The sequence below is a fragment of the Equus quagga genome, chromosome 16 (genome assembly GCF_021613505.1).
Source record: "Equus quagga isolate Etosha38 chromosome 16, UCLA_HA_Equagga_1.0, whole genome shotgun sequence".
NCBI lineage: Eukaryota > Metazoa > Chordata > Mammalia > Perissodactyla > Equidae > Equus > Equus quagga.
The window spans coordinates 74,838,276-74,858,396 of record NC_060282.1 but is presented as its reverse complement, the minus strand read 5'-3'; the positions used below and the strand labels follow the sequence as shown (position 1 = coordinate 74,858,396).

Genomic DNA, 20,121 nt, shown 5'->3' with positions numbered 1-20,121 from the left:
GCTCCCTTATTTGCTACTGGAAGCATGAATGATTTTTAAAATCAATATGCCATTTTCTTCAGCAAATCTCAATTATTGGAACCAATTCTACAGAAATGCAAGCATTAATACAAAAGGAGATAATATATGCATACAAATATATATATACGTATTTTTTGTAAGAGCAAATATCGACTTGATTGTTCATCAATAAGAGAAGTGTTGAATAAACTGTCAAGTACACTTAATGTGGAATATTATGCAGTTGTGAAAAAAAATGTTCTAGATGTGTTTGACCTAGAATCATGGCCATGATATAAAGTGAAAATAATACAAAACAGGTTGAAGAGTAATGTATATGCTATCATCCAATTTTTTTAAAAAAATTGAAAATGGAAAAATACCTTCATAAGCCCTATATATGCATGTATATGTGTGAATTTTGTGTGCTTGTATGCACATTACACATATGTGTAGGTTTTTTCAGCAAGAAAGATAGTCTCATCAAATTGCTAATATTAATCACCTCAAGTGTGTGATTCTAGTGGGGGCAGTGGAGAGAAATTGAAAAGTTTTCATCATACATCTCAGTATTGTTTGAATAATGACAAGCAAGCAATATATTTGACAGAAAAATATTTTTTATGTTCAAAATAACTAAAAGAATAAAAAGATGGGAAAACTATATCGTGCAAATCAAAATCAAAGTAGTCTAATACAGATAGAGTGACCAAATAATTTATTGCTCAAAATAGAACACTTTTAAGGATGCAAGAGGAAGCTATCCAAACAGGTTGCCATTCTGCCATAATCCAGAATGGTCCCAGAAAACTGGGATGTGTGGTCACCCTACAAATAAAATATAATTCAAAAGTAACACTAACGAGAACAAAGAAGAAGATTTGATTTTAATGAAAAGGTATTGTAAACAGCAAAGAGACTCTATTCACAACCTTTTTATACCATACAGAACATGGCAATACTAGAGCAAAAATTCTTAGAATTACACTCATCTTCTCATTCCTTTCTATCTGGGAGAAAGAGATTTATCTTCCTGCTTTCTAAAACTAGCTTTAAAAATATTCTTGACACTTTATTCCACATGGCCGCCTCTTTGACTAGATTTTGACTTAATTAGTTGTCCATTCTTCTTCTTGAAACATTGGCCTACCTCTCTGTACTGAAAAGTTCCCATTGTATGACAAATATGTCACATAATTATTCCAAAAGAAGTGAGTTACAGCATTGCAGTTATGCAAAAGGGCTCTAGAATCAGATGGCCTGGGCATAAACTCTTGATTCTGCTGTCCAGTAACTGTGACTTTGGGCAAATTACTCTGTCTCCTATGCCTCAGTTTCTTGGAAGAAACTGTATATTATATCCCAGTGTAATAAAGGGAGAATAGTACTGAACTCAAAGGATCCTTGAGAGAACAGGAAAGATATGTAGGTAAGTTTTGTGTCTTGTACAGAAATACACGCTCAAAGCTGTAATTGAAAGCTCCATAAGAATACTTTCTCATCCTCGGAGTCCAGTGCCTAAAAGCACACCTGGATCTTTTAACTTATTAAGTGAATATTCGTTAAGTTTAAAAAGTCAACTTTTACCATCATGACTGAGATACCACTCTCTCTTTCGCTCTTTTCTCTCCTCTTTCCATAAACTTTCTTCCTGCTACCTCAGTCCTCAATTCAATTAAAATTGTTCCCACCGCCTGCAATCTACAGACTGATTGCTGCCTGAGGGGGCAAGGACCAATCTCTGTCTTTTAATTGGTATATTCAGATTATTGACATTTAAAGTGGTTATTGATATAGTTAGATTAATAGCTACCATTTTTTTTACCGTTTTTTGTTTGTTCTTTATTTCTATTTTTGTCTTCCACACTTTTTTTGCCTTTTGTGTTTTTGACATTTTACATGATTCCATTTTCTCTCCTCTCTTAGCATAGCAATTATACGGTTTTTACTTTTATTGGTGGTTGCCCCATGATTTGCTATATATATTTACAACTAACGCAAGCCCACTTTCAAATAACACTAGACCACTTCACGGGTAGTACAAGTACCTTAAAATAAAAACACATTCCTAATTCCCTCCTTCTCCCCTCACGTTCCTTGTATAATTGCTTTCATTTATTTCGCTTATATATGTATGCATTATATATATATATAAAATTGAAGGTATTGTTGCTAATATTATTTTGAATGAGCTGTTAGATTAAGAAAGTTTTTATTGTATCTTCATTTATTCATTCTCTTAAGCTCTTCCTTTCTTTATGTAGATCTGAGTTTCTGAGCTATATCATTTTCCTTCTCTCTAAAGAACTTTTTTTGACATTCCTTTCAAGGCAGGTCTACTGCCAACAAATTCAATTTTTGTTTGTCTGAGAAACTCTTTACTTTTTCCCTTTCGAAGGATAACTTCCCAGGATATAATAAATTCTAGGTCGGTGGTTTGCTTCTCTCAACACTTTGAACAGTTCACTTCACTCTCTTCTTGCTTGCAAGGTTTCTGAGGAAAACTTGGATGTAATTCTTATCTTTGCTCCTCTATAAGTAAGGTTCCCCTCCCATCATGGCTTCTTTCAAGACTTTTCCTTTATCTTTGATTTTCTAAAGTTTGCATATGATATGCCTAGGTAGAGGATTTGGGCATTCACCCTGCTTGGTGTTCTGTGATGTTCCTGGTTCTGTGGTTTAGTGTTTGGCATTAATTTGGGGAAAGTTCTCAGTCAATGTTGCTTCACATATTGCTTCTATTCCTTTCTCTCTTTCTTCTCCTTCTGATATTCCCACCATGCATATGTTACACATTTTGTAGTTGTCCACAATTCTTAGGTGTTGTATTCTGGTTCCCCCCTCCCTTTTTTTTTTTTCTCTTTTTAGTTCTGGAAGTTTCCATTGTCATATCCTCAAGTTTTTCCTTGAGGATGTCTAATAAAGACCCATTATTCTATTACAATAGTGATTTTTATCTCTAGCATTTTTTATTGTTTTTTAGAATTTTCATCTCTCTTCTTAGGTTGTCTATTTTCTTGCATGTTGTCTACTTTTCCCATTAAAACCCTTAGCATCTTAATCATAGTTTTTAAAAATTCCCTGTCTTATTATTCCAACACCTCTGCCATATCTGACTCTGGTTCTGGTGCTTGCTCTGTCTCTTCAAGTTGTGTTTTTTGCCTTGTAATTTTTCGTTGAAATCTGGACATGATGTACTGGGTAAAAGGATCAGTGGTAAGCAGACTTTTAGTGATGCGGCAGTAAGGTGTGAGGAGAAGGGAAGCACATTATAGCCCTATGATTAGGTCTCAGTCTTTTGATGAGTCTGTGCCCCTGGACTGTAGACTTTACCAGTGACTCTCAGAACCTCCATCTCTTAGGCGAGACAGGATGGCTAGAGGGGGCTAGGGTTGGTTGTTTCTCTCCCTCCAAATAAGTTAGGCTCTGGTAAAACCCCAGCCGGTTAGGTTCTGGTTTACTGTTTCTCATGAGGGCAGGCCTTGTTAAGAACATAATGCTCTGATGTAGTTCAAAATGGTTCCTTTTCCCTTCACCCTGCCAAAAGCATGAAAGGATTTTTTTCAAATATTCACTGTGAGGACCTCATAGAATTCCTGCAGGTAGAATTCAGAAAAGTGTGGGGCCCCCCAGTGATAGAGTGTCCTTGGAGTTTTTAACTCTCGGACTTGTCCACTCTGAGCCTCCAACAATTCATCAATTGCAGTTCAGGTTTTTCTACTCCAGCACTGGTTTCCATGGAGATTTCTGCTCCTGTAAATTGTGATTATTTGTGTCCACCTGTCTGTCTCTCCGACATTTGGGGCAGCAGTTTGCCCTGTGACCTCACTTCTCTGACAGATATAAGAAGAGTTGCTGATTCTTCAGTTTGTTCAGCTTTTTACTTGTTATGATGGAGTGGCGACTTCTGAGCTCCTTATATGCCAGCCTGCAACCCAGAAGTCTTCCAAACAACTCTATTTTCATATTACTATTTCTTTGGTTTATATAGTATTTAATTAAGTGATCTAATTAAATAATAAGTGTAACTTAGTGTTAAGGAATTGACTTAGAAAATATGCCACTCAAATCATGAGAACAAAAATACTTGAGTATATCAGAAGCCAGACTACTAGTTGGGAGTGTTCAGGGCGCTGTGGGTACTAGTCAATATGTTTAGATGGATAGAGAGTACTGATCAACCCAGCAAGTCAGTTAAATGGAGATCAATTAAGAGAGCTTCTCCCACATATGTTCATGTGTGTGCATATGCATATACATTTGAATAATATGCTTCCACATATCTGTTTGATGTTTTTATTATAAGCAAAATATTACCTCAAGACAAGTATCGTAATATCTGCTTGATTTTATTTTCTATCATTACATTTTTACCATCTATTATCAGCCTCTTTTTCTACTTTCATTTTGTTTTGTTTATGTGGATGAATTTTGTGCAAGACTCAGCTTACCTGACCTTTTAGTTGGCATTTTACACTATGGACCACCACCTCCTTAAGACAGTCTATTCCACTGTTTTTCTTTCTAACTCTCTGGCTCCCCTATGTATGTGTCTATTTAACATTTGTTCTTGGATCTCTCAACATCAACTCAAACTTCCTCCGTTTAAAACCAAACACGTCATTTATTCACTCCACTTCTTCTACTATTTCCCATCTCAGTAAATGGCAACACCGTATGTTCTGTTGCACACATCAGAAAACCCAGGAATCATCCTTGGATGTCAATCTCTCTTAACATTAATTTTTAAATCATGTTAAATTTGTTTCTTAAATATTTCTCAAATCTATTCACCTATCTCTACATTCTTTCCCACTATGAAGTCCAAGAAACCATTACCTCAAGCATAATAGCCCCCCCAAAATTCAAGCATATGCTTTCTTGAACCCTTCCACCATGTTGCTATTAATATGATCTTTGAAAAAGGTGTTTAGTCCTTCATCATTGCTTTTAAGATCAAGACAAAGCTCTTTAACATGTTCTTCAGCCTCTGAATAATTTTGTCTTTTCCATCCTCTCTGGTTTCGTGTGAAACCAGTGATTTCTCTTGCTTTCTCAGCTATATACCTGCTTTCCCTTGCTCTGTTTTTTCCAGGAGCGTACCTGCCATTGTTCCCTCCCACTTAAATGCAGCCATACATGCTATTTTCTACATCTTGAATCCTCCTCTATTTCCGCTTTCTCTAGTTCACTCATGCTTTAGATCTCAGTTGAAGTGTTCTTTTCTCAGGGAAGTCTTCACTGAAGTTCCCAAATAAAATCCTTCTTGTATAGGCTTTCATGGCACATGGTAGATGCTCAATAAGTATTTGATTGAAGAATAAACGAATGACTTTTCATTTAAACTAGGAATCAGCTACCAGTTCATACTATAATCTGCTAAGCTACCTGACACATGGCAAAATTTGTAGCAGTTGAAATAAGATTCCAAGAACAATATATGCCTTTTCAAATTTCATACAGAGTACAGATTTCACTAAAACTAAGTCTCACTTTTTAAAAGGTCCTCCAAATGAGTCTTTATGTAATACAAAGGCTTTGGGCCATGGATGGGTTGTGATAGTGATGATCAGAAATGAAGAATCTTTCTGGAAGGACCAAGTTCATTTTCAAAGAATGGCAAGACATGAGACTGAATCTTTCTCTTCTATGTCAAAACCCCAATCCTTAGAACCAGACCTATGAAATGAATAGAAGAATAGAAACAGTAATCAGTTATGTCATTGCTGACTAGAATCATTTACCAGCAATAATTAGACATTAGTTCAATTAGAGCTAATGTTACCATGAAAATTCACTGTGAGCCTTACTGACCTTCTCTCTTGAAGGAAAAACCATAAAAAAATTAAAGGAACTATTCTAAAGGACAGAGAATATAGCAACTGGGTAAGAATGTGTTCTGAGGCAAAATACTTGAACTGAAGGTGCTGGCCGCCCCAGTTCATTACCCTTGCCCCTTTCCACTTTATTTTTGGACAATTAATTAATCCAAAAAGCAACAGTTCTGTATCAGTCAGCTTTTACTTCATAACAAACAGCCACAAAGGCATACAACAATATGCATTTGTTGCAGATTCGTGTTTATGCAAGTTGGTTGGGGTCGATTGTCTCCATATGTTTCATTCTAGGTCTCTGGATGGAGGAGCAGTTGTGTAGTCATTTTAACATATGTCTACAAATTCTTTGACACTCCTGCTTTCAAGAGGTGGAGCTTAATTCCCTTCCCCTTGAGTGTGGACTGGAATTAGTGATTCACTCTGAACCAAGAGAATAAGATGGAAGTGGCTGTGTGTGACTTCCAAGACTAGGTCATAAAAGGCATTGTGGCCTCCTCCTTGTTCTTTTGAATTGCATGCTAGGGGGGAGGCCAGCCATCTTGTAAAACACTCAAGTAAGTCTATGAAGATGCCCCTGTGATGAGAACCTGAGGCCTCTTGCCAATAGCTGTGTGAATGAGGCATCCTGAAAGTGGATCAATCCTCTAGTCCTAGTCAAGCCCGAGGTGACTACAGACATGGCCAGCATCTTGACTGCAGCATCATAGAAGATGCTGAGCAGAAATACCCAGTTAATCTCCCAAATCCCTGACCCAAAGAAACTGTACAATAATAAACGTTTGTTTTAGGCCACCAAGTTTTGTGATAATTTATTATGCAGTAATAGATAATGAACGCAAGCTGCTACCAGAGGCTTGAAAGACAAGAGTGCAAGGGGCCAAGCTTAGTTGTGGAAGTACTTTTCAAGCCTCTGCTCTTGCCCAACCTGCTAATATCTGCCACCCAAAGCTAAGTCTTCTGGTCAAATTCAACATCAGTGGGCAGAGAAATACTTCTCTATAGTATGCTGAATTAAGGCCACTCAAAGATATTAGGTTCTAATGCCTGGAAATTTATAAGGAAACGGACTCTTTGCAGATGTGATTATGTAAAGGATTTGGACATGGTGATATTATTCTGGGTTATCCAGATGGACCCTAAATGCCACCACAGTGTCCTTATATGAAAAGGCAGGGAGGACTTGACACACACACACACAGAAGAAAGTAAGGTGAAGGTGGAGGCAGACACTGGAGCTATGTGGCCACAAGCCAAGGAACTCCAAGGAATGCTGGCAGCCACCAGATGACAGAAGAGGCACACACAGATTCTTCACTAGAGTCTTGAGCTGACACCTTGATTTGGGACTTGCGGTCCCCAGAACTGTGAAAGCATAAACTTCTGTTGTTTCAAGCCACCAAGTTTTTGGTACCTTTGGTTACAGCCCTGGGAAACTAACAACTCCTCCCATGGGGTAGGGGTTGAATATTGGCTGAACAATAATCTAATATATTTTAGCATCCTCCCAAAAAATCATCAGAAAATCAGAAAGGAAACACTATGTATTGACACTACCAAAATAAATTAACAAATGAATGAACAAATAAATAGTCAAATGAATACATACATAAGAAAAATGAAGAATTCAGATCACAGGTTAATTATCCACGAAAGCAGTAGAAAATGCCAAAATTCTTCTTCTTAACATTCTCTAAGAAACCAAAGTAAAAAGAGCTAAAAATAATACAGTATCAGAGAAGAGATAATAGAAGGAATGAAAGCGAGCTGTCTAGATTTAGGGGGAAAAATGGAGAATAAAATAAAATGCAGAAATGAGTGCCCCATTAGAACAGGCACATGGAAGACATGGTGGAGAAAAGCCACATAAAATGAAATTTTAAAAAATCAAAGATAAGTATATAAAAGCAAATCAAAACTACAATGAGGTATCACCTCACTCCAGTCAGAATGGCTATAATTAACAAGACCGGAAACAACAAATGTTGGAGAGGGTGTGGAGAGAAGGGAATCCTTGTTCACTGCTGGTGGCAGTGCAAACTGGTGCAGCCACTATGGAAAGCAGTTTGGAGTATCCTCAGAAAATTAAGGATAGATCTACCATATGATCCAGCTATTCCACTGCTGGGTATTTATCCAAAGAACTTGAAAACACAAAGGCATAAAGATACTTGCACGCCTGTGTTCATTGCGGCATTATACACAATAGCCAAGACTTGGAAGCAACCTAGGTGCCCATCAAGGGACGAATGGATAATGAAGATGTGGTATTTATACACGATGGACTGCTACTCAGCCATAAGAAAAGATGAAATCAAGCCATTTGCGACAACATGGATGGACCTTGAGGGTATTATGCTGAGTGAAATACGTCAGAGGGAGAAAGTCAAATACCATATGATCTCACTCATAAGTAGAAGATAAAAACGACCAAAAAAACCCCAAAATACATAGCATTGGAGATTGGACTGGTGGTTACCATTGGGGAAGGGGGCAGGGGGGAGGGCAAAAGGGGTGATTAGGGTCACATGTGAGGGGATGCACTATAATTAGTGTTCGAAATATGATGTACATCCGAAAAAAATAAAACAAAATAAAGAAAAAAAAAAGAAAGAAAAAGTGAAATAGAAAATCTATTAGTGTTTTTGAAGAAGAGACCATTACAAATGCAATAGAAAAAAATTAAAAGATAGAAGAAAACTATGCTGAAATGAAAGAAGATGTAATTTTACAAGTTGAAAGGGCATTATGTATTTTAGGAACAGCTTATAAACATAATGTTTAATATTGGAAAATATTGCAGTTCCAAGTCTATGCGATCTTGGCTTTTTTTCTCGTTATTTTCCATATTCATAATAAATATGAAGAAATCTTCAAAGATTTCAAGATGCCTATAAGAAACTGCTATTGGTAGAGTAATTCTACTATTTAAGTCAAAAGATGGGTACATAAGGTTCTTTCCAACTCCCTGCTTCTATAAATCTTAATCTGAGCCATCCTTCTCATAGGGCTTGAATGAAAAGAATTTCAGAAAGCAACTGTAATTGGCATTCATGTACACTTATGTTAAATTGATTCATAAAATGCACTCAGGTCAACTAGTCAATAATAAATGTGCCTTTTATAGGAGTCAACCCTGTAAGTGTATAATAACATCTTTATATACTGTAATAAACATTTGGCAAACAAGTCTCTGGTATAACATTACCTTTCTGTATTTGCCAAAAATGAGTTTTGTTAAATACTTGGAGCAACAGTTTAACGAATACAGCTTTTCAGATATTCATGTGTCACGCAATTTGTTAAAATGCTCCAAGAAATGGGTACTAATTCTGTGGCATGTTTTCATACCATATTTTTGGTAAATTGGAAAATACCATACAGATTAGCTGCAGAGTTGTCATTTTTTTTTTGAAGGATGGCATGGCAAAAAATAAATGCATATTTTATCAAAGAGAAATGTATGTATGATTTATTATCCCTCTTGGGGTTAAATGGAAGTCAATAGGAAAATTCTTTAATAGGCAAATATTAGTTCTCCATGATTTTTCGGGAATGTGTATAATGTGGCAACATGAGGATACTTACAGAAAATATATCTATTTGCACTTGAGATATTTGCAGTATGACTGGGGTGGTTGACACTAACAAATTTCCTGTTTACAAAAGCATACTTTTCCAAAGATAAGAAATGATGTAGGGGCCGGCTCCGTGGCCCAGTGGTTAAGTTCGCGTGCTCTGCTGCGGCGGCCCAGGGTTCGGATCCTGGGCACAGACATGGCACTGCTTGTCAGGCCACGTTGAGGCAGTGTCCCACATCCCACAACTAGAAAGGACATGCGACTAAGATATACAACTGTGTACAGGGGAGGTTTGGGGAGATAAAGCAGAAAACAAAAAAAAAGATTGGCAACAGTTGTTAGCCCAGGTGCCAATCTTTAAAGAAAAAAAAAGAAAAAGAAAAAAAAAAAAGAAATAATGTAAATTGTCCAAGGGATGCAGCATCCACCCTTTATATAAAACAGCACAAGAAACTGGGACTGTGTTTTCTTATCCTTGTTTCCCCATAGGGCTTGACAGAGGACTTTGCACATTGGCCCGTAGTAAGTGTTGAATGGTTAAGTGAATGTTTACGTGTTCAGACACTAATTCCTGCAGGTAAAAAGGGTAGTGTGGACATTTAAAGTCAGGATAAACCCAGAGACCATTTATGCTTTTCACAGGTGACAAGAGTAATGCACACTTTTCTGAGAGGCAGATGAAGATTAGAAGCCCATGACTAAATGCCACCATTACTCCACTTTTTATCCTGTTTCTTTGGTGACAACATATAGGCTAAATTACTTGAAGTCCTTCTAGAAGTTCTGATAGCATGGAACTGCTAGGATGCTGGACAGAGCTAGTCCAACCCTGTGCATAAGAGAATCCACATCCTAATATGTCAACTAAGTTCTTGATTCAGGTAATCCCCACCTTCTAATACTGCATTCCTTAGAAATGAAAAATGAGCACGTACCAGTTTGCCTTCCCGCTCCTACATCACAATACACACACATTCAATCCCATTGTTTCTCTGCAAAATTCCACCTCAAATGTCCCAGACAAACTGGATGGCTAACAATACTGTAGAATGAATTTCAGCTTTACCTTTACCGTCAATAGGTTTTCCCTTCTTTCTGATGTAAATTCCCTTTGTTGCTGTTTGAGAGTAGCAGGAAATTGGACCAAATAACCTCTTAAATGCTTCTCAACTTCATGATTTCAAAACTTATAGGATTTTGTCTATATAGTGTCACTTCTAAAATAGGTACTTTTATTTTCCCAGATGAGCCAGAGTCTCTCAGTGATTTCTGGGGTTAAATTATGGAGTCTGGGGGGAGCTCTAAATATGTGAGGGTTTGCATATATATTTGTTTACAATTCAATTATAGAAAGCTATTCTTCATGCCTAGTCAGCTGAGCCAGGCTAAACTTATTTTCCTTAAAATGTACATATGAATACCAAGTATTATAACATTGTTATTTTTATAATTACTACATACTAGAAAAGTCCCCAGTTTAACATATTATTTTATATTATTTATTACAGGACAGCATGATAGAAATTGATAGCAATTGCCTGAATAATGAATCTAACTTTTTTAAAAAACATTCATGTGATGATAATAAGGTAATGATAATTATTTGGAGTCTAAATGTCATTCGAGCTTGATTTCATAGAGGCATAGTTTTTTTTTTGTATCTCTGTTAGATAATTATATTGATTATATCAATAACATATTCCTTTGGTTCTAGTCAGACAATTCCCACTGATCTATTAAGTTATACTATGGTCTTCATTTATGCTTTTATTTTATAAATAGCCCTATGCTTATTTGACAAATACTCTTTTCTATTTTAGCGTTTCATTTTCCATTTTGAAAATAGAAGAACTGCTGAATTTAAAGACACATATCTCTTATTTCTGAAATTTTTTGGCAGAAAAATTGCTTGCTAGAGTGACTGCTTGCACACACAAACATAAGTCATGGGCATAATTTATTTGTAGGCATTTTGAAATTTTTTCTTCCAATATTTTCTTATCTTCAAACCACTACCACTTCTAGTTGGCATAATATTACAATTTACAAAACTTCCAGTAAAAGTTTGTGTCATTTCTTTCTACAGAAACTAGTATGCTATTCAATAGTCTTTTTTAAACTTACAATAGCTGAGTTAACTTTTTTTTTAATGTCTTACCTTAAATATCGGAAAAACTTGTTTTAGGTGAATATGGCCCCTTATTTTCTTATTGCCAGCTATTCATCCATAGCTCAAAAGGTGCAAAGTAGTAACAAAGAGAAAAACCACACATACCTTCTGTTATGTTGTTTCCAAAAATACTCTCCTTTGGCTATCTTGTTTAAAATGGAATAAACTTGTCATATATTCACCCTTAAGCAATAAGATCTCACACATATAATGGAGAAAAGAGACTTTAAAAAGTCAGATAATTATTAAGCCAATTCTAGGCATGTCAAGCTGTCACCTGGAAGCCAGACAGTTTCAGTCTAGTTACCTGTCAGTCATGTGATTAACTGGAATAGAAAGCTGGGGTGGAGGTGGGGCATTATTTACAATACAGCTCTGGCTTTAGGCTCCTTAAGAAAGTTTATCATTTCTTAATATTTTATTTGAACCACCGCCCTTCTGATTGTTTTTCTGTAATAGGAACCTCAGTTTTTAAAGCGTGCTGCTCGCAAGATGAGGCAATTTCTTAAAATGAATATCAGTGAGGATTTCAATCTCCACTTAGCAAGAGTTTCACAGGGCACATTAAAGCTGTCGAACTGCACCACCAAGGTAAGCTGAGGACTGTTTACTTCGAACGAAAATGTAAACTACTCTCGTGAATAGCATCCTATTATTCTCTAATACTCATACCCGTTATCACAGGATTTAAGAGCTTATGATACTTAAAGTGAGATGCATTTACTCAACTCTAGAGGAGGAAGGCCTCAGGTTTGAAAGTACCGACTCATCTCTTGGCTGGGCCAAATAGTTTAGGAAAAGCGAGTAAATATAAATGAATGCATATTTCATTGTCATAAGAACTTTCAAGGAGGCTAGTGTGATAAGTTGGGTGGAAAATGGTAAATTTTTATCTCTAAAACAATAATTTTAATTCATAGATGCACACATTTATAAGAACTCATAGCCAATAAAACAGCTAATCAAACATATTTAACAAACATCTTTCTGTGTTAAAACTGGGCATATATATTTCTACTTTTTTGCTTCAATAATTTTCAAAAATATAGGGCTAATTTTCCCTATTTCTCTGCTAGCAGATATGAAATATAAACAACAAAATAAAATTTGGAAGATATTATCTTGAGACTAGACAAAGTTTTTTCATCTGCAAAATGGAGAAAAATATAGCATCTACATTATAGGATGTTGAAAAAGTTAAATGGCATAATTCATGTTAAGTGCTTAGTACTAGAAAGGTTCAATAAATGTTATATCATTATTATTACTATTACCCCCCTTCAGAAATTTTACCAGCTGCCACACAAAGCCAAAAGGTTTCTTATGATTTTTTAAGAGAATTTTTTAAAATTTTTATGATACAAAAAGGGTTGTGTGTTTTTATTTTTTAAATACCAATTGTTGCCCACAGAAGGTAAAATGGTAAGATGGTAAGATTGTCTTTCAGCCCTACTGACAGTGATGAAAGTAAAGATGATATAAATTGGACCACTTTATCCATCATTATGTTATCTACTTGATAAGCTGGTCTCCTCTCGGTGTCCTGGATTTGCCAAGCTTATTTCCAATTTGGTCCCTTATTTAAGTCCCTTATATGGAACTTCTACTGTTCTCTTTTCTATAAATCTGGTCTATCCTGTTCTATGCATCCTTCAAGGCTAAGCTCAAGATTCATAAAGAATTCATGCTCCAGCCTACCAGCTCTTAATTCTTAGTTATAGTGATTTCAAAGTACTGTCTAATGCAGGAATGGCAGATAGATTTCATGGTGCTTACACATCCAACTGCTTAGTAGTGACTGTTGGAAACACTATGTTGGGTATAAGCCTCAAGTCAGGGCTCAACTGAAAAGATCACAGAACAAACTAGTGATATTACCTCTTGGCCTTGGAATGGGTAAGGGTTTTAGGTCTGCTCTACATTTGCAATTCCTCCTCTCATGTGTTGAGATTTGCATGGATCACCATGTTCCAAAGCCGACTAATGGTAGAGAAAGAAAATATACAAATAATTTAAACCTTGAAATTAAATAAAATTATGTTGGGGACCAGCCCAGTGGCATAGTGGTTAAGTTTGGGCTCTCCGCTTCAGCAGCATGGGGTTCATGGGTTCGGATCCTGGGCACAGACCTACACACTGCTCATCAAGCCATGCTGTGGAGGCATCCCACATACAAAATAGAGGAAGATTGGCACAGATGTTAGCTCAGGGCGAATCTTCCTCACACACACACACACAAACACAAAATTATGTTAAAAAGTTAACCAACCTTATACAGTCCACCTTTTTCTTGAAATGATAAGGCAAGATGTTAAAGACGGTCAGCTATATTACATTTTCTTCATGAGTCAAGCATGCTACAAGCTTTCACTGTTGCTCATTTCATTTTGCTTCTGATGGGTAAAGCTTAGTAAAATTTATGGTCAGAATTTAACAATTTAATGCTAACTTTATTTTCATGTTGATTAAAATTCTGGTTTTGTCTCTGCTAGTATACCCTTATATGTTAGTTTTTTATACCTCATAGCCATTAACACAGTGCTGGGCATACCTGCAAAATTATGGATCCAGAGTATTCACAAGACTCACCTCCCTTGCTGCTTCCCTTTCCCCGATATTCTGTTTCTAAATGAAATTAGTATTCTGCCCCACTAACAATGAAGAATTTAAAGTAGATTCTCCAAGAGCTTAGATGGGCTGAGAATAATATGAAAATTAGCAATCACATTAATGGGAGGAGCAGTAAAGGATTAATATTCAATATTGTAAATGTGACTTTGTTTTTAAGGGTAAAGGAAGAAAACCACCTTCTCTGGGTGAAGCCCAACCCACTAAGAATTTGGTGAGAGTGACTGTATAATTTTCTTTCTTTATCAGCTTTTTACTCAACTTAATTCTTTAATGTTTCTCTTTGAATTATTTTCTTCTTTATGGTTGATTTTGAAAATATTCATTATAATGTTAATAAAAGGAGAAGGGAGATATCCCCTAGAAAGTGGATCACTTGGAACTAAATTCTTAAAAGACACTACTTTAAAATAAAAACAGCTAGGGAAAGTATCAGAGCATTGATTTTCTTTTGAAAAAGCAACAAAATTAAAACACTGATAATTGATAATAGACAAAAGACATGAATAAACTATTTATAGTAGAGAAAATAAACTAGAAACCAAGTAGATGAAGAAAAAAGCCATCCTTGTTAGTAAAGAAATACAAATTAAAAATGTGAACCCCTTTTATACCTATTTTACTAGTGTAGAGTGTACAATATATACTATATATGTATAGTAGTATGTGAATATTCTGTATTTATAAATTTATACACATACATTATTGCACAAAATTAAATAGCAATATAGAAAATATTTATGAATGAAAAAGCCACAATATTTAATTAAATCTTATTAAATATTAAAATGCTATACATATTAATTAGGATGGGACAAGGGAAAATGAAGACACCTGTTTCATGAGGATGACGGGTTCTTCTTTCACATTTCCATTATTATTATAATGTTATTTGACTGATATATATATGGCAGCATGGAAATCCTTACTCCTCTTAGAGAAGCAGGGTGAGTTTGCAACCTTGTATGCAGGAAACCTTTATTCCACCTAAAGTGGAAGAGTTGAAATGAATAAATGAGCAACATGTATTGAGGGCTTCTGGCTAAGAAAATTTGGAAAAAATGTTTATAAAAGGGAGATAACCTCTGTATTCCCAGAGCTAAAATCATGGTTCTTTGTTTTTGTCTTTTTAATAAATGTTCAATCTTGGTCAGGAAAAGTCATGAAATTTTCTCATCTACATATTTCAAATCTGCTTTGTCACATCAACTTCAATTTGTCTTGTTTAATGATATCCTGGGACCCTCATTAAAGAGAATATGAGAAATTCGTCTTCATATTTATCTTTGAAATCTGTTGTCTAATCTTTTAAGTGTATTATATAAAGGCTATGTGTTAGTGTTACTAAATATATAACTAAAAGAGATCCAAATTTGTGACTACACTAAAAACAAGATAGACGAGCTCAAGACCCAGTCATTATATTTTCTTGACATGTGACTGTGGCAGCTTATTTATCCTCTTTGCAGCTCAGTTTCCTCATCTGTGAAAGGAGGTAAAGTCATGAATTTCATAGTTATTAAGCAGATAACATGAAATAATGTATGTAAAGCATTGAGCATATCTGATGTAGAAAACACCCGATAATTGGTTGCTATCTAAATGAAGAATTACCCTACTCTGTTGTATTCCCACTGCCCAGGGGCTCACAGGACTATAACTGAGTATAGGCAGAGGTACTCCCTTCTCTGGCTATTCCACGTGAGGAATCTCTGTCTCCACTCTCTGGCGGTTGTACAGATAGCCCTTTTTAGGATTTCCCCTCAGGCACTGAAAACTAGCTTATGAGGCAGGCGTCTTTCATACTCTAGCAAAGACCAGAGTGTTGGGGTGGAGCTTAGGGCACAAGGTCCAATCGGGTAGATCCTTATTAATCATCTTCGCCAAAATACTCCAAATATTTTCAGTGTTAACTATTCCTTGCACAAAAAAATACATTTTTTCCATATTAAAAAAACTCAGTTGAGTAAAGTACAAATATCTTTCCTACGAAAGTTTAAAAAGCATTGTTATATCCACTGTTGCAGTGGTGAAAATGGCAGCCACCTGACAGAGCTCTCTAATTTATCCTAAATCTTAAATCACAAAACTGAATTGCCTACACATCAATTATCCCAATTATAGTTAGAAACTGTAGTTTAAAAAAATATTATGGGGGCCGGTCTGGTGGCACAGCAGTAAGTTCGTGCACTCTGCTTCAGCGGTGGCCTGGGGTTCGCCGGCCCGGATCTCAGGTGCAGACCAACACACTGCTTGTCAAGCCATGCTGTGGCAGGCATCCCACATACAAAATAGAGGAAGATGGGCACAGATGTTACTCAGCAAAAAAACAGGAGGATTGGCGGTGGATGTTATCTCAGGGCCAATCTTCCTCAAAAAAATATATACATATTATGCAAGATTCTTCTTTTTCATTACATCAAATTTTCATTATAACCTAACATGATAGAAATTAAAGATTGAATATTTTTAAATGTGTGTTTTTATAAAAATGTGAACTTAAAACTTCTTTTACATATTTCTCTAGGAAGAGAATAAATCTTTAAAGGAACAGAAAAAACAGAATGACTTGTGTTTCCTAAAGATACTACTACAAAAGATAAAAACTTGTTGGAATAAAATTTTGAGGGACGCTAAAGAACACTGAAAAATATGGAGTGGCAACATAAAAACAGATGAACTTCAGTTGTATCCTCCAAGAATCTATCTGCTCATGCAATTTTTCAGGGTAGAATGTCTTCTAGAGGTTACTGAATGCATCCTGGTAAAAACGGATTAGAGCAATTGAGAAATCCATACTGTAATACTAGAAGATGGGTGTAAACAATGGAAACAATGCTGCGATCAACAACTATTCCATATATGTGCGGACATATACCAATCGGTATTAATTCTGTGCTGATTTTTGTAAGACTATCCATGTAAGATGTTACTTGCGACAACACTTTTTAAACCTGTTTCAGAAGATATATAAAATCTATGAAGTATATAAAGGTAACAAGAATTAAAAATTAACATTGCTTTATTATCAAAATAACTTTACGGCCCACTATGCATCAGTGTACCGCAGCGAGACTGGAAATTGTCTTCTGCGCTGGAAATCTCAGAATTAACAGTGAGAAATGGATAATGCCCATGAGAACAAGAGTCATATAGCTTACAGAAGGAGCAGCATAAAGGAGTCCAAGATACTTAAGAGAGATATCAAGAGATGTAATTCACATGAATGTATAACGCAGTGCCTACAATAAATGGTATAGCAAATGTTTTAAAATGAAAATAAAGAATAATTTCTCAAAACAGAAAGTCAGCTGTTCTAAGGATGCTAAACAGTAGTACTGAGTTACTTTTGTCATTTATGTATAATAAAACTTGTCTAAATGAGTTTGCAATTCGGTAAGTATATTTTTAGAGAATAATATATGTTGGCCTTTTAATTAATGAAATGTGTATATTTAATTTTGACACTATATCTGTATATAAAAATATTTTCATATAGTATTACAAACAAATCGCTTATTTTGGATAACCTTTCTTCTCTTATAATAAATGACTATGTATTAACACTGTCAGATTCACTTAATGGATCTCAACAAGACTTTCAAGATTTTTAATCTTCCATCACTATTTGATCTCTCACTTTCATTGAATAAATGACCTTTAATACCTTATTACCAAGAACGTGCATGAGACCAGAACCCTTAAACTGTGTAAGAACAGGAACACTAATTCACTTTCTGTGTTAAATTTTAGTCTTTTACAAGAAGCTTTTGTATATACATCAGGCCCAGTTTAGAAAGATCTGCCGACAGTCTTCACTTACTTTTAAAGGGAAATGAAAACACTATTCTAGCGAGGCGAGAGTCCTCAAACAGCCATGAGTTTGCAGTTTGCTGAACTCACATCCTTCAGGCTCCTTCACAGCTCACTCCCACCTGGCTTTACTTGACCTACAGATGATGCTCAGGAGCCACCCTCCATGTGTGGTGGTAAGACCTTCCTCTCCGTTCATGTCTGTCTCTCCGCCTTTTTCTCACTCTCCCCACCTCTTACGGATTTTCAGATAGCTGTATAGAATTGTACAGACAATTGTATAGAATTCAGACTGCCTCATTAATGAGGCTTTGAGTCAAATATGTTTTCTGTTTGGTTTTCATTATAACTCCAGACAAGGGAGTTGACTAACACTTTTTAGGAGCAAATGATTCTTCGCCAAGCCCTTTGTTTCTTCACATGAACTTTCTCCGAGTTGGTTGTGCTTCCTTCTGCCATAAAACACGGTCAACTCTGTGGTACACCTCTGCTCTGATGATCTGGTGCTGTTGGTAAACCATCAGCTATAGAAATGAGAAAATCTTCAGTTTCTAAAGGTAAACTCTTTAAACTGTGCTTGAAAGTATTTCCTTGAAGGCTATCCTAAAACACGCCTAACACTGTTGGAAAAAAATGCAGAGATTGTGGCAAAATAAGGAGCGATATTTTAAAATGCTTGTTAAAAGTTATTAAAATTTTCTCCCTTGGTTTTTATCATTTGTTTAAGATACATTTGAATTTTAGAGAAAATTCACACTCAAAAAAGTTTACTCAACATACACTGTGTGTCAAATGTTTGGAAAAAAAATACCAGGCAATTATAGTTGTATTTCTCTTCTTCCCTTCCTAGCCACTAGCAAGGTAAGTAGAGACAAGGCAGGCTGGTTAATAATGATCTTGAATACAATGTTTTTATTATTTCTACTCCCCAGTTAGAGACTTGTTTTATCTCAATAAACATTTTCTTTCAAATGTGTATGTGGATGCTTTAAATCAGCGTTTTCTAAAGTTTGTTCCAAGAAACCCCAATCCTTATTGATGATGCTACAAAAAAAAAAAAAAAAGCAAGAAAGCAAGCAAAAGAGCGAGGATTCTGAGTTCTGAGGTCAGATAAGTTTTCTCTTGGAGATCTGCAATTCATGTAAGTATATTAAAAGCTCTGTAAATTCATATAGCTTTTTTTAAAAAAGGTTTAATCCTAATGTAGCATTTCCAAAACTTGACTACATCATTTTTATGTAAAAACCATTAACCTAACACACTTTGGGGAATATTGCTTTATACAAAGGGACTCAGTTAAAAGTCTTTTCAAACAGGCTTTCAAGGAATCTGCTGAAGGAAATACTTCTTTCAGGATTAAGATAGTTCTATTAAAACCAGAAAAGTTTCTTCGCTTTAGGCCATACTTCCATTGACACTCAGTTTAAGAAGGACATTTCATCAAATCTACTGTACATATTTCTCCAGAAACACACATCCTCTACTCTAAGTCAGTCTTCAGGGCACGCTGTCAATGCTGTCTTTATGTCTTTCTGTCTTTATGTTCTTACTGCTTAGAAAGTTCTCCCAAATTCTATCCAGATCCTCTTCAATTGCTATGGCTTCCATGATAACTCTAGATAATGTTAATATTTCTTCCTTTAGTTGCCCATAGTACTTAAATGCCTGTATCATGCATTATTATTTGATCAGATTCATCTTAATATTTTATCTTAAATACAATTAGTATTTAAATAATTTGTTTTCTATTTGCGTTTGTTTAAAATGTTTTCTCTCCCCTGAAAGAATATATGATTTTTTTTGTGTTCCCTTCAGCTCCTAATGGGAAAAGCCAGACATATGGTAGTTAATAGTAAAGATGAATTGCATTAAACTAGTCTACTAATAAAATTTATTTAAATAATCCAGAAAATACATTTCTACAAAATATAATTTACTGACAGATATGATAGGACCATAGAACACAACTAATTTAAAATAACATGACCCCACAGCTCTGTGTTCTCAGTCTCCATGGAGCTTTCTTTCATTTCTAAACTTTGTTGTGAAACACCTTTCAGTCTTGATTGTGACCAAATAATAGAATCTGTGGAAA

The 20,121-nt window shown here is 35.5% G+C and overlaps 1 protein-coding gene across 4 annotated transcripts in view; it reads left to right on the top strand.

Moving 5' to 3' along the window:
- The window catches only part of IL7 (interleukin 7), a 49,886-nt gene extending 30,958 nt beyond the window's left edge, over positions 1-18,928 (top strand). Inside the window, exons 3-6 of one of the 4 annotated variants that reach the window (XM_046641597.1) lie at positions 10,924-11,004; positions 12,045-12,176; positions 14,374-14,427; positions 16,741-18,925. In XM_046641597.1, coding sequence (XP_046497553.1) covers positions 10,924-11,004; positions 12,045-12,176; positions 14,374-14,427; positions 16,741-16,860 — 387 coding nt within the window. In that variant the 3' untranslated portion in view covers positions 16,861-18,925. Of the gene's footprint in view, positions 1-10,923; positions 11,005-12,044; positions 12,177-14,373; positions 14,428-16,740 lie in introns of all 4 variants that reach the window. The other 3 variants (XM_046641599.1, XM_046641598.1, XM_046641600.1) reach the window with 3 other exon arrangements.
- The last annotated feature ends 1,193 nt before the right edge of the window (positions 18,929-20,121 follow it).